This window comes from Rattus norvegicus, chromosome X, assembly GCF_036323735.1.
Source record: "Rattus norvegicus strain BN/NHsdMcwi chromosome X, GRCr8, whole genome shotgun sequence".
Taxonomy (NCBI): Eukaryota; Metazoa; Chordata; class Mammalia; order Rodentia; family Muridae; genus Rattus; species Rattus norvegicus.
This window is the reverse complement of record NC_086039.1, coordinates 71,524,835-71,540,528: the sequence shown is the minus strand read 5'-3', so window position 1 is coordinate 71,540,528 and position 15,694 is coordinate 71,524,835. Positions and strand designations below refer to the sequence as shown.

General features: G+C 38.9%; 1 protein-coding gene across 4 annotated transcripts in view; it reads left to right on the top strand.

The window, feature by feature from the left end:
* Positions 1-15,694, top strand: part of Hdac8 (histone deacetylase 8) — a 207,626-nt gene that overhangs the window by 92,337 nt on the left and 99,595 nt on the right. For all 4 annotated transcript variants that reach the window (NM_001126373.2, XM_063280147.1, XM_017602109.3 and 1 more), the window contains exons 8-9: positions 1,759-1,931; positions 4,810-4,904. In NM_001126373.2, the coding sequence (NP_001119845.2) occupies positions 1,759-1,931; positions 4,810-4,904 (268 nt within the window). The remainder of the gene's footprint in view (positions 1-1,758; positions 1,932-4,809; positions 4,905-15,694) is intronic.

The window sequence follows — 15,694 nt, the reverse complement described above, 5'->3', positions numbered from 1 at the left end:
TCACTGTTTGCTTCTTGCCATCTTGAGGATTGGCTCCTACATGGTGTTCTCATCTTTCAAGACCCAAAGAGCCTCCATAGCCTCTATAGGGCCACTTCTAACCTCACCTGGACCAGCTCACTTCTCTCTCCCTTGTGCCATATTTGATACTTCATTTATCATTGTGTTTTAGTTATTGATTGTCAGAGTTTGTGCATTCCCCTCTATTCTGAGCTACATGATAACACAGACCATGCCAGATTCCTCTTGATTCCTGGAGCATCTGATCCAGTTCCATTGTGGACACATAGTGGGTGCTCAGTAAGTGGTGCTAAGTGAAAGAATGAAATGAGAGGAAAGAAGTAGTCTCCCTCCCCCCTCCTGCGACAAAGCTTTTTAAAATAGACATCACGCCTTTGTCTGTGTCTCCCAGCAGCAGTTAATAGGGTGCTCTGTTTGTGTAGATGCTCAATAAATGTCGCCTAAACTGTTCAGGTGGCTTATCTTTCCTCTGCACCCATGAGATAAGCACATGAAAGAGAGAATAGACCTAAGAATCCTTGCATTGAAGATCATATGTCATAAATTTTGTAATATTCTTATAATCTCTACAATCAGTCAGCATTCATCTGTGTGATGAGAAATCAAAACAAAATAGTTCTTTAAGTCAAAGAATGTCTCTGGGACCATCATTTCATAGCTTGGTTACATATGACTTGGGGACGGCAGTGTTTTATATCCCTGAATTCCTTTTGCCATCTCAGAAGGATCTGGGATTTTTCTGTTTTTCTGCACTGGTGTAATTTGACATGTTGATTATGAGAGGGTCATTAACTTCAACATTTTTGATCACTTTTTGACTCTGTATTTTCTCAACTCTGAAGTCTGTTAATTTGCACTTGTTTATATGTCTCTGTAAGAGTTACTCTGGCCCTCGAGGACTGGGATGTGTTTTGTCTGGAAAGTAGATTGTAAGCCCCTTGAGAGCAAGGACCTTATAATTCCTAGGAATGCATTCTGGACATTGTCAGTGTTCAATTAATGACAATACTGGAAGCCTGACTAAGGTTACCTGTCACATTGACGTTTCCCTTTTCATCTGTAAAGCTTCATACACTCTGCAAATGGCTGTTCCGCTGATATGATAGCATTGATTCTACTCAAAATTACACTATTACCCACTGCAACTTGTTCTTTTGGGTACTTTCAAATTGTAATTTTTGACCAGTTTTAATACCGTTCTCCTTATAATACCATGCTTACATATGCACTGGGGAGGACTCTATTTCAGGACCCTCGAGTCCTCTGCATAATGAAAAGTAAGCTGATACCATTTTGGCTTTCGGGGCTTGCGCCTCTTGCCCCCACTCCAACTGTGATTGCTATCTAAAATTATCAGAAGGAAACCTTCATAACTATTCAGTGTGTATGTTTTATTCTTAGTTCTAAAATGGAATAAACATGTATACTATGCCCCATGGCCATGAAAGTTAAACAGATATGAATTTTTCAGTGGAGTCTAGGTTATGAAATGAAAAGGGAGAAATTGTTTCATTGGTGATGGTGGATGTAGGGGAGTTATTATCGTAAGTCAGGTTTACTAAAGTATAATGCACATACAGCCTGGTCCGCCATGTAAGGTGGACAGTTTGATGTGATAGGTTGCATTCCCATTACTGGATGATTGAACTATCCCTCCAACAAACCTTACTCCTACTGCAAACCCCTAACTAAAGCCGATCTTTTTCTGATGATTCATGCCCTTCCTCTTTCCGACAGTGTACTAAAGGAAGTATACCAGGCCTTCAATCCGAAGGCAGTGGTTCTACAGCTGGGAGCAGATACCATTGCTGGAGATCCAATGTGCTCCTTTAACATGACACCAGTGGGAATTGGCAAGTGTCTGAAGTATGTCCTTCAGTGGCAGTTGGCAACTCTGATTTTAGGAGGAGGTAAGTACAAAGGAAAGTCACCAAGAGAACTTGTCAGTCCTCCTCCATACTCTCTTGACATAGAAACTAAGTTGAATTTCTTGGATTGGCTAGTACTAACCTGCATGTGGCCCAGAAGCCTAAGTCTATGAAATAGATCACCTCCCCAGTTGAGCATAGACAAGTGCTCTGGCTTATCCCTACTTGGCTTGACATGGCTTTGACACCTAGGCACCCTGAAGTTTGTTTCAACTCTGGAATAATGGTTCAGAGTAAAGCATTTGCTTAGCATACACAAGACCCTGAGTTCAAACCTGAGCACTGAATAAAAAAGAAGAAATTATCTCAGGTTATAATAGAGGATCTCAGCCCCAAAAGACTGGGGCCTCTTCTGTCAGAATAGTCATTAATTCAGTTCTTACCATCATGTTTTAGAAACATAGCAATGAAATTCTATCTCTCCTCATACAAGAATTGTAAATGCATGAATTAATTGAATAGGTAAGCTGAATTCAAGAGTTACTCGTTTCCCCCAAGCATGATTCCGTTATAATGAAGCAAACTTGAGAGATCCATAGTCTCTTGTGCATTCTTGCTTCCCTCATACTGATATTTACATTATTTAACTAACAGAATGCCAGGTGTGTTTGAAAGAAGCATTTATGTTTGGAACCAAACCTCAGCCACCGCTATAGGTGCCTTGCTTAGGATCTTCTGTTTCTCTACCAGCGACAGTCTTTATTTCACTGGATCAATAAATTGGTATATTAAAATAAGGTCAAGTGGGTTGAGATTAAAATGTACATATATGTCATATATGGTGGCACATGCCTATAATCCCAGTACATGGGAAATACAATCAAGAGGATCTGGAGGGCTAGCATAGGCTACATAAGACACTGTCTCAAAAATGAACAAAAGTGCATATATGGAGGCTAGAGAGATGGCTCAGTGGTTATGCCCTTGCCTCTCTTGGCAAAGGATCCAGGTTCAGTGCCTAGCCCCAAATTGGCAGCTTATAACCCTCTGTAGCTCCAGTTCCAGGGATCTAATGTCCTCTTCTGGACTCTGTGATCACCTGGCATATATGTGGTATATACAGATACACAGAGGCAGAATACTTATATACATACATTTTTTGTAAAAAAAATGTAAAAGCATATATGATGAACAAGCTAATGGTTTGTTTTTATCACCCTCTTGTAAAACCCAGTTCCAGGTAAATTCTGGGAAGGGCTTTATGTAAACAAGTGAGCATACAGCACAAATACACTAGCTTAGTCCTTCCTTTGACATCCTCAAACCCCAGAGGGATCAAAATTAAAACTGCTTACAAGATACACTCTCTTATGAAAAGCTGGCATGAAATTTATTAACCTCATCTCCATAAAAAGATGAAATTGATAGCCACCGCACGGCATATTACTTCCCTTACCAACACTAAGAATGTGACTGTGATACAGGTCTGGCTAGAGGAGAAGACCTTTCTACGACAGACATCTGTGAGAAGTTAGCTTTTGTCTGAGGCTATAGCCTTCTCTTAAAGAGCCTATTAGCATTAGCTCAAGCCCTTTCTTTGCTTTTTAACCTCAAGCTTGGCCCTTGAATGTGTATGTGCAACTCTTCTTATGCAATATGTGCACTTCTGAAAATGCCTGTGCATAAGTATAATTTTTTCAAGCAAACAATATTATGTGTACACAAGAGATTGCATACTCCTTTATCAAAAACCTATAGTGATTCCTTTTAAAGTGCTTAACTATGCCAAATAAGTCTGTCTTACAGACTAATTTTCCAAGCTAGGGATGTTTAAAGTAACATCCAAAGTGGATAGCTGATCTCCTCTGCTCTTATTAACACATAGACAATTAGTAGAGATTGCTACATTCTTAAGCTTCCCACTGAGGCCTGAAAGACACACACCAAAAACCCTAGCCTCCCTGACCTTTCAAATAAAAGGAACACTTAAGGAAAGGGTAATGGTGCATCCCAGTTTATATATGTTAGCCCAGTGTAATAGTGAATAGTATCATCTATTGCTCTTAAAAGTGTATCATTTTGGATGACAATGTACATGGTCACCCTACCTAAAATAGAGCTGATTTTATTTCCTTTGGTCTGCTCCGAGGTTAGGAAATTATTCCATTTTACCCTTATACTCTTGGAATTTAGCTAAAGGCCAATGTTCTAATACTTGCATGGCAAAGCACATCCATTCAGCACAAAAATATGCTGATTATTAACCAGTGTAGTATGGCTGCTGGGTGACTGTGACAGGACCTGACGAGATGGGTCAGGGTGTCAATCATCAGCCCCTTCCTCGGCTCACTCTCTTTGATCTCTGCCACTAGGCTTGCGTTTTGTGGTGAAAAGGAATGCTGATATTAAAAGAAGGAAGTCTGTTTCTGTCAGCACTTTTCTTTTCTTTTTCCTGGATGCCTTTAGGACTAGATCTGCCAATAGCTTTAAAATACAAATCGCAGCCAACAGTTACTTTATAGAACTGTTGCAAAATTCATCTGAAAAACCATCACGTTGGGTGGGTCACCTCCAGACATCTGGGTTCCCGGGTTCTCAGTCTCGCTAATGTCTCGTGCTGAAACGGAGGTGCTTGCCTTCCTCTGGTGAATATTTGCTGGAAGACGAGAGCCTCTTTAATCTGTGCTGCCCTTGAAATTCCAAGTTCCACTCTGTGCACGGTCTGACTGGTCCCGTGAAGTCTACCCATTGGGTGGTTACAAATCTCATTAAGGGATCCTTAAATAAGATTGTGTAAGTTGGATTTGTCTTTTTAGCCCTTTTATTAAAACACTTTTCTCTCCTTCCTACCCGCCCCTCTTCCCTCTCCTGTTGTTTTGTGACTATACTTTCCTAACTTCACAATTCTTGGTGGAGACAGGAGGCTACAACCTTGCCAACACGGCTCGTTGCTGGACATACTTGACCGGGGTCATCCTAGGGAAAACACTATCCTCTGAGATCCCAGATCATGAGGTAAGTAAGGCTCTGACAAGTCCTCTCTTCTTTAAGGGGAAGAGCTGAGTCATTCCACCTAATCAAAATCACGTCCTCACCACTCAATACCGTTTTGTTGAGAGACACTTCAATAACAATAACACACTGTTTTGGCAGAATAGTGGACTCTTGTTCCAAAATAGCCAAGACCTTCTGCCTTTTTTTTTTTTTACAAAAGCTCTCAAAGGCCAACCAACTTTAATTTCTCAATTAATTACAGAGACTGTGGGAAGGGGTCACCTGTTCACACAAAGAACTCTTTGGAATATGTACATATTTTCAGCCCCTAGTCCCAAAAGTGAAGGGACTAGTTTTTAAATACATAAGTGAGGTTTTGGGTTGTTTTTAAGGGTGTCATAGGTGAGATGAGACACACAGTCCTTAGTGGTCATCCTATTCTTTTGTCTTCGGTTAATGTAAAGTTCAGGGACCATAATCACTAAGAAAGTCAGGTGTGTTGCGTTTCCAGCAATTAGTGGTACAGAGATCGGGGCTGGGCCATCAGAACTGAAATTTGTCATTTGAACCCTTGCCATTGCCTCTAGTCATATGAGATGGCCTTAACAAAGCAGAAATGTCTGTTTTAGTTTTCCCAAAACAAGTAATAGAAGCTGTCTGGGAGTGTGATGGTAATCATTAATTCCAAGGTGTACCACACCTCTTCCCACCTACTCCCTTCCCAGGCAGGGAGTAGTAGTCTCACAAGCGAAGATATAGCCACAGACCTTAGACTGTGTGACCTAAAATAACAAAGCAGTCCATGAAGCCCCACCTTCTCCAGCTATTTCCCAAAGATGAGGGATAGTGCTTTGCTTGTAACGTTATGATTTCTGCCAAATGTGCTGCTGTATACTTGAGAGCATTATGCTTTTTGAAGTCCCTATTTTTTTTAAAATTAGAAGTAACTTAAACTAATTTGTTTCCAATTTTCTTCAAACCATAGGTGAGGTATATAATACGTAACTCAAGAGAAACCACTCAATATGTCTAAAATACAAATAGAAGGCATGCTATAATTTGAGACAATTTGCCAGTGTCAGGGTTAATGGAAACCTCTTTTCTTGACTTGACTTACCTTTATTCAGTATTTGGAAGCTTAATGAAATATAAAGGTAAGTGCAGTGAACAAATGTAATTGCTGTTATTGCTGTGGGAATATCTCAGATTGCATTGTAATTTAGAGCGCTGGGACGCCAAAAGCTGATCAAGTTATGTCAGAAAGCAGCCGTAAGCTGTAGTCGTCTGAATTGAGAGTGAATGTTATGTTCCTCAGAAGCAAAAGCAAATCTAATGATTCACCTGTATTAAAAGAGTGATAAAATTTTAATAAACACGAATATTGCCTCTGGTACCTGGAGAAGCGATGCATGTGAACAGATATGGGTTTGGCCTTACAGATTGAGATGGTCTGTCCTTATATGGACTCGTTGTACAAGATTGAATGAGATGTAACGTGTGTCAAGTGCCTGAGACATAGTCTGTGGCACCTAATAGACAGTTCAGAAATACAAGTTCTTCCTTCCCTTTTGTGTGTTCCACGCTTCTCATACCCAGACGTTTATGACTCTGTCATTCACATATTTGTCCAAACCCTCTGTGAATCCCTTCTGTCATATTCTTTGGGTATAAGAGATATGAGTCATCCAAGAAGGAACAAAGAAGAAAATTGAAATGACAGTCTTCAGGTACAATGAGATATTATTTTAATGAAAATTGCCAAAAATAGGCCACACAGTATGAAGGCCTATATAAGTTTTGTGTCACAATACACAGTTGCACACAAATATCCGATCTGCAATCAGATCATCAAATGGAGATAAAAACAATATTCTCTGTGTTTCCATTATTTACTAGGAACTGTACTACTCTCAGTGTCTTAAAAGATGCAGAGGTCAGTAAGACCTTATCCCCAATCTCATGTGGCTGGAGACGGAGAGTGTGCATGGGAGCTGTTCTGGTGCAGACAATGAAGGGCAGAGTAGAAGCTGTAAAACCAGACATGCTGTGAGAGGCATTCTCTCTCTCTCTCTCTCTCTCTCTCTCTCTCTCTCTCTCTCTCTCACACACACACACACACACACACACACACACACACACACACACACACACACACACACTCCTGTAATCTCAGCAGTCTAGCTACTAAAGGAGGATTGTGAGTTTGAGGCCAACTTAGGCTGCACAGCAAGTTCCAGGCCTTGTCTCAGAAGAAGAAAAAAAAAGGTTGGAGCTGGGGAGGTGGCTCGGTGGTTGAGAGCACTGACTGCTCTTGGAGAGAACCCAGGTTCAATTCCCAGACACCCACGTGGTGGCTTAAAGCCATCTGTAACACCAGTTCCAGGAGATCTGACACATTTTTCTGGCCTCCGGGGTTAACAGACATGTCAGTGCTGCATCATCATATGCCCTTCCACAGTTTTCCTCACGTAATTAGAAGATAGTCGGAATGGTGGCTATGGACATGTGCATCAACTGCAAAGGGAATACAAAGGAGGGCCCAAAATACCCTGCCCTCCAGGAGCTAAAGGGGGACTAGAGAAATACAGTCAGCACAAGATCAAGCTATTGCAAACAGTCAGCTATGGCACAGCTGACTTACTATCTCTGCTCTCATTCTTGGACTTGTTCTTCCATCTCCTAGAGTAATCCTCCTCCTCCTCTTCCTCCTCCTCCTCTTCCTCCTCTTCCTCCTCCTCCTCCAAATGCCCTTTTCCCAGTTGTTCTTCCATCTCCTAGAGTAATCCTCCTCCTCTTCCTCTTCCTCCTCCTCCTCTTCCTCCTCCTCCTCTTCCTCCTCCTCCTCCTCTTCCTCCTCCTCCTCTTCCTCCTCCTCCTCCTCCTCCTCTTCCTCCTCCTCCTCCTCCAAATGCCCTTTTCCCAGTCCTGTGCTGTCTTCCTGGGTCTACCTACCATCCCGTGTTTTTCAAAACCCTGTCGCCTAAATTTGGAGCTATTCCTTGATTCCCTTATTCATCTAACAACTATTCATAGGGCTCCTACTACGTGCCAGGACATTTTCAGTTCTGGATTCAGTTACACAAACAAGTATACAGTGTCCTCAAAAATACTGCTCTCTAATTAAGGCAACAAAGCAGTGCATGCTAATCCAGGACAGGAAGGAAACAAAGTTGGGAACCCTTTCAGCAGAACAATGACCTAAGCTGAGAGTACTGGTGCACAGTTGTAATCTAACACTCAGCAGGCTGAGGCAGGAGGATCACAAGTTCAAGGAAAGCACAAACTACCTACACAGCAAGTTCCAGACCAAACCAATGAGACCCTGAAATTTTGAACTGGATATTCAAAGACTGGTTGAGAGATTGCCAAATGATAAAGAGAAAGGTCTATACAGTATACAAAAGAGACAGAAGCTGTAGGACCAGTAAGAAATGTGCTATGTGTTTAATACGGAATGTATAAGAAAAGAGGAACATTAGTGGCTTTAGTGGGAACTGTGGTCAGATATGAAGAACCTTAAATGCTGCATTCATGAGCCTGAAAAAATATGAACTTGGTTTTGAGGAAGCTAATTTGAAGCTGGAAAAATACTTGAGTGGTTTTTAAAACGTGTGCTATTCTTAGAGGGGACACAGGTTTGGTTCCCAGCACCCACATGGTAGCTCGCAACTGCTTAGAACTCCAGTTCCCTCTTCTAATCTCTGCAGGTACCAGTCATGCATGTGGTGTACATACAGTACATTCGTGTATGCAAAAACACACATACACACGTAAGATAAATCTAATATTTTTAACTGAGAAAGCTTGTTTGTTAGAAAATAGAAAATAGATTGCTAAGGGGATAACCTTGTAAAAGTTATACAACCAAGTTAAAAAGTTCAGGTATACTCCTAGAACATTTAGTCAAAATGTTTGTGAACAGAAGTAGAACAGATTTGGCTTTTGTTTTTGTTTTGGTGGTTTGCATTGATTTTTTGATATTTTTATAACAATTACATATAAATAATGAGATGTCTTGGTGATAAAACATAGGTCTAAACACAGTTCATTTGTTGTAACTATCCCTTCTACACACATAGTGTGAAGATAACTTTACAGACTTATTTTAAATTTTTGGCATAAAACAATGTAAGGTGTGGTCATTACCAGTTCTCATATAAGATTAACACTAAAATATTTAGATTTTGAAACATTTAGGCTTTCAGATTGAAGATCCTCAAACCTGTACCATTTGTCTGGTCACCTGTGGTTGGTTGTCTATTTTAGCTCTCTCTTTAGCAGAACGTTAAGCACCCACCTAGCTGGCATTCTTGACTAAACAGCTAAGCAAGCAAGTATATAAGTATGTGTCAGAATTTACGTCGAGAGATTTCCTTTTTAAGGTGGGAGAAATGGAAATACCGTCCTCCTGGCAACACAGGCCAACCCTAGTGCCAACTTCCTCCCGTTTGCAAGCAGCACCATATATCCAAGCCATGAGAAATCAGTGTAACCCAAGGAAAATTCTCTATTGCCATGCAGGGAAGGGATCTGAAAAGGCAAGCCCAGCAGATTCTAGAAGCATTTAGGGGTGGCGCTTGGTGCACAGCCTCATGAGGTACAAAACACTGATGACATAAAGCCAGTAATCAGGGAGTTGATGTCAGCCTATGCATTGGGAAGCCAGGGTGGACAGACAATCATAGAATAAAGTGATGTCAGAACTGGGGAAGCGTCAGAGAATTGGAGCATGCATGTATGATTGGGCCCTGAAACTCTACAATGAGCAAAAAGCCCAAACATTACAGAAACCCATAAAAAAGCCAGTGCATTGTTAAGTAGCACTATTACATGGAAAAATATTCTATAATGTAGTGTTACTATTTAGATCCCATCATCTGAGTAAAGCAGTTTTATGTACAGGCTGAACATTTATAATCTAAAAATCTAAAATCTGATAAAACTTTTGAGCCCCAGCTGAACACACATAATCGTTGAGTTTACTAACAAAAACAAATACTCTACTTCACCAGACTGCTTTTGATTTTAAAAAAGTAGGAAACTATCATTCACATTAAGAAATTAATATAGCCATTAAAATAAAATTGATTTATATACAAATTGATACTAATGTAAAAGTCTTTAGATATAATCCACTGAATTATATGGCTTTATTTATGAATAATAATGTCCTAATCTGTTCTCTCAACCCATTTACTTATATAGTCTTAATTTCTAATTTTAATTTAAATAATCAGGCTGTACACAAATTTTGTTCAATTTATTCTTAAGCATTTCATGGTGCTAATTTTTTTGGACATGGAATACCTTAAGTAATTTCTGGTAGTTTGTTGCCAGAGTATGGATCTTACGTAGACTATTGATCTTGAATTATGTAACCTTGCTGCTTGCTTTTCTTGTGATTACTTAGCATGTTCCATGTACATGAACAAGTATCTATGAATTAGAATTGTAAGTCTTCATATGTAATTGTTATATCTTTTACTTCTTTTTCTTGTCTTACTGCACTGGTTTAACTGTAGGTTAAAACCATCAGTACAGTGTTGTGGGAAAGAACTAAGTGGACATCTTTATCTTTGCTCACTCCTAGTCAAAGAGGCAAAGCACTTAATTTTTCCCTGTACGGTGTGATGTGAGCCCTAGTGGTTTTGTCCCAAGGCAGATTGTTTATTAGGTAGGTATTTTTCTCACAAGTGAATGTAGAAGTGTGTTAAATGCTTTTTCTTTGTCCATCATTTAGTTAGAATGAAGACGTCATGTGCAGTAGCTGCAGTCCCCAGATAAGGCCTATGAGGCCTATGTGGTCATGTTGTGATACCTTGTTTATTTAGTTTGCTGAAACTTGGTCAAAGTTGCTTTGTGGCTACTAATATTAATGATCATTTCTTAATTACATATTAGCAATTTGTCTCTCAAGAAATATATTCCTTTACTCATTATTGTTTTAAATGTCTACAGATCTGTAGGGATAGCCCTTCTTTCACTTATGGTTGTAATGACTTCTATTACTACTACTACTACTACTACTACTACTACTACTACTACTACTACTACTACTACTACTACTATCACCACTACTATTTTAACTTATGAACTATCAAGTTCCCTGAAGTGTGGTTTTTTTCTTTTGGTGCTTGTGTATGTTTGTTTCTGTGCCCCAGAGATCCTACTGTCTCTGCCTCCCTAACACTGAATCATCAGTACATAATGACTTTTACATGGCTACTGGAGATCAAACATAGGTCTTCATGCTTGCCTGGCAAGCAATTTATCAACTAAATCGTCCACCAGCCCCTGCTTTTGTGTATGTGTGACAAAGCTACACGTAGCCTGGGTAACCTAGGACTTGTTTTGTAGTTAAGGATGACCATCAATTCCTGGCTGTCCTCCTCCCTCACCTCCAGAATGGTGGAATTAAAGGTGTGTGTCATGACATCAGACTTGGGGCTTTTACTTTTTCTGAGCTGTAGCTTTTGATTTTGTTGGCTTCTTTTGTTATTGATTTTCGTTCTTGTTCTAGTTTCTTACTATAGAAACATAGCTCGCTGGGCCAGGTAAGACGGTGTGTGCCTTTAATCCCAACACTTGAGAGGCAGGGCAAGTAGATTTCTGTGAGTTTGAGGCCAGCCTGATCTACACAGCAAGTTTCAGGCCACGCTACATAGTTAGAACCTGTCGCAAAATAAAACGAAACTTAGCTCATTGATTTTTAATGTTCTTTTTTTTTATAATAAGAGCATTTTGAGCTATAAATTTCTATGTAAGCACCAAATTAACTGCTTCTCACAAATTTTGATACAGTTGGTTTTTTTTAATTTTCATGTGAAAAATAATTGTTCTTTTGACATATGGCTTATTTGTAGAGACTTTCTTTTTAATGGACCGTCAAATATTTAAGAGCTTTTTATATTTTTAAATTATTTTTATTATTTTTGAGATTATAATATAACTACATCATTTACTCCTTTCTTCCATGTCCTTCTATATACCCCCACCTTGTCCTCTTTCAAATTCATGGTCTCTGTTGTAATAATTGTTGTGACATGTGTATATGTACTTAAATATATATTCCTAAATGCGATCTTCTCAGTCTATATAATACTACTTGTATATATGTTTTCAGCATTGCCCATTTGGTATTGGAGAACCAATTGGTATGATCTTCCCTGGGGAAGACTATTCTCCTACCTTTAGTACTCCTTAGTTGCCTGTATTTCTTCATGTAGGGTTGAAGCCTTGTGGGCTTTCCACCATCATTCCAATGTTAGCATTTTTTTTGTCCTTGCTTAGCTCCTGTTTGGGAAGTCATACTGGTAAGACTTTATTGGTACAGCCTCTGACATTACTAGGAGACAAAAGGCTCACAGAAAACCTCCTAATCGTCTTGCTCTTATAATCTGGAGTTTCAGTGTTGTGAACCACCATGTGTGTGCTCTGAACTGACTCACATCCTCTACAAGAGCAACAAGTGCTGTTCGCCACTGAGCCATCGCTCTAAACACCCCTATTTTTATTTTTATTTAATTTTGTTGTTACCAAAGAATATACTGTGCATTGTTTCAGCTCTTTTATGTTTATTGACAATTTTATGGGCAACATATGATTTATCTTACAAAATGTTTAATATGTAATCTATAAAGAATATGTGGCCTGTTGTTCTTGAATGACGTTTCCATCATTATCAATTAAGTCAGACTGACTGCGAGTGTGGTCTGTATCTCCTATATCATATGAATTTTTTATTACTTGTTCTGTTGGTTGCTGAGAGCTGAACTTTCCAACCATGATTTTGATTTTCGTTATTTTTAAGTTCTATCAATCTGGGCTTTTCATATACTTTTGAAAGTTTATTAAATGCATGCACACTGAGGGTTGTTATGTCTTCTTGATGAATTGACTCCTTTATTATTATGAGATATCCCTCTTTATCTTCATTGTTTTGAATTCCACTTTGTCCAATTTAATACTGTTACATATTTTTTATTTAAGATCTTTATTATTGCTTGTGTGATAAATCTTTTTCTCTCTGTTCACTTTTAATGTATTAACCTCTTCATGTATATAGTGGATTTATATAAACAACAGATAGTGATGCTTTCATAATCAAGTATGTTAATTTCTCTGCCTATTACTTGAACAATTTATAAATTTAGCTTTATATCCATCTTCATCTTTCTTTTCTATTTATTTCATCTGTTTTGTCCTTCCCTTTCTCCTTCCTCCCTTCCTCCCTCTCCCTCCCTACCTTCCTTCCTTCCTTCCTTCCTTCCTTCCTTCCTTCTTTTCTTTCTTTCAAGACATGTTTCTACACATAGCCCTGGGTATCCTGAAACTGACTGACTAGACCAGGCTATACACTAAGTCACAGAGATCCGCCTGTGCTTGCCGCCTTTGATCCACATGCCTATAACCATTAACTGGGATTAGGGGCATGCACTCCCATACCTGTGTTCATCTCCCCCTTAATTACATGATGACGGGAGATGTTGTGTGTTGTGTGTTTTGTCTGCTGTGTGGTGCTAGGAATGGAACCTAGCTAGGACCTTGCACATGCTAAGCTTAATTCAAAAGAAAGGAACAAAGATCACATGAGACAAGTAGAAAACAAGTAGGAAGATGAGAAGAACATGGAATATTTTTTCAGGATTTCGTTTCCTCTCCATACTTACTTACTAGCTATACTTTCCTTTGATGTTTTTATACTTGATTTGGTTTTTACAGCAAACTTTTATTATATTTTATTTATTTTGTGTGTGTTTATGAGGGCATGCGCATTTCACGCTGCATGCACATATGGAAATCAGGAGACAAATGAGGAGAGTCTCTCCTGCTACCATGTGTGTCCCAGGGACTAAGTTCAAGTCATCAGCTTGATGGCAAGTACCTTTACCCTTTGAGCCATCTCACTGGCCCCAGCACGAATTTTTAATTTAGGATTTCCTTTCAGATGTTGTTACTCTACTTCCAGCAGTGTTCTTGTATCTCTCGCTTTCCTTCCTATCATTTCAGTCACATCCTTCTGCTTTATGTTGGAAGATGAAAACTCTTTGATGATTGTTATTGGTTTGGCTTTAAATAGTCAGTGATACTTTACTTTATACTTTATTTTAAACTATTTGAAATTAAGGTAAAAATAATAAATCCAATCTGTCCTGCTGTAAATAACCTGTCCTGCTGTAAATAACAGTTTTTGATGAAAAAGAACTATTTTCTAAGACTTAAATTCCATGAGAAGAAATGTTATTGTGAGACTTCCACCCATCTCTTTATCCTTTGGCTTAGTACATAAAAGATCACTTACCTGCTTCTTCATTCAAAATATGTTGATGTGGTTTTAGTTCAAGTCTATGACAAAAGCAGAGGTTCACAGGTATGAAAATGACGCTGAACGTTAGCTGGAAAAGGGAGGAATGTTTTAATAACTTTTCCTGATCTTTATGTGCATTCCTTAAGACTACACCAAAACAAAGCTCTACAGACGGTAATTTCTTTAATGTCAATGCAGCATGGGGCCTGAAAGGATGTCAGTGAATTTTTACATACTATTAGGTTAAATTTGTATTTTGAATGGATATTTGACACCCCTCCCCTTTTACATAGTATTTGGAAAATATCAGTTCACTGGGTTAGAAAAACATTCAAAATGTTCGTACATTTTATGCAGTATAAAAAAACATTGATGCCATCACTGTATTCACTGGGGGAAGCTTAAGTTTTGAAATGCTGTCAAGCTCACAATGGCAGAATCGAGTTTTCAGAAATCACAAATTTGTTATCATTGACAACAAACACATCAGTTGTTTATCATAAAAATCATAGGCTCTCTTCATTTTCAACAAAACATTCACCAGATTTCAAATATTTAATCATAATGTTGAATCATCATAATCCATCAGTTAGTTGTTCTTTTGGGCAAAAATAGTATTCCATGAAAACTAGCTAGTTAATGCTCACAGCTTAATCACAGAGAAGCCATTGTGCGACAGTCTATACCAAAAGTATCTCATCCTACTTCCTAGGAATACCAAATCCAGCAGCCAGTTTTAACAAATTAGCAGTTTTGCTGCTTCAACAAAGACATTCTTAAGTAAAGTTGGATTTTTTTTAGTGAGTTTATAGCAGTAAAGGATACAGTCCCCAGCGGTATGCTTGATGCTACTGCCCAAATCTGTACATGGTGCCAGCAGTTTTCCTCACCATTGCTTTTGAAGTGCCATGCGAGTATAAACAACAGTGTTCCAACATAAACCATGAGCTTCAAACAAGTTATTCAGCACTTTAAATATTGTAGCACCACTTCTGTTTGTGTCTAATCATTCACATAAAAGAAAGTCTTCTCCTAGGATTATTTACTACTGATACCATGTGACTGATAGAAGCAAAACAGCAGATCAGGCTGCACTGACATGGGTCTGTTGGTAAGAACACAGTTCAGAAAGTGGGTTGCTATTGAAGTATCCATGTTTGCAGTTAAATGTTTCAATCTATAAGCTACAGAGTCACTGCGAAAAGACAGTGCCTTGAGTATTTTCAGTAACTTTTCTTCCAGTAGGCAATGAACAGTGCCAACTCTTCAAGGCTCTATTGTCCTCTGAGCTTGTGGCCTGCAGTTCTCCAATCAATAAACGTATCTATCCATGAAGCGTCCATAAGATGCTTCAATGCCTTCTCAGTTCTAGTTCAAAAAGTGCTAACAAACAATTTTAGTGTTTATTTATTTAATTAGTTATTGGATTTTTTTCCTATTAAGTCAGAGTTGGACTACATATCCCTGACTCCTCTAAAACTTGCTGTGTAGACAAGGATGGCCT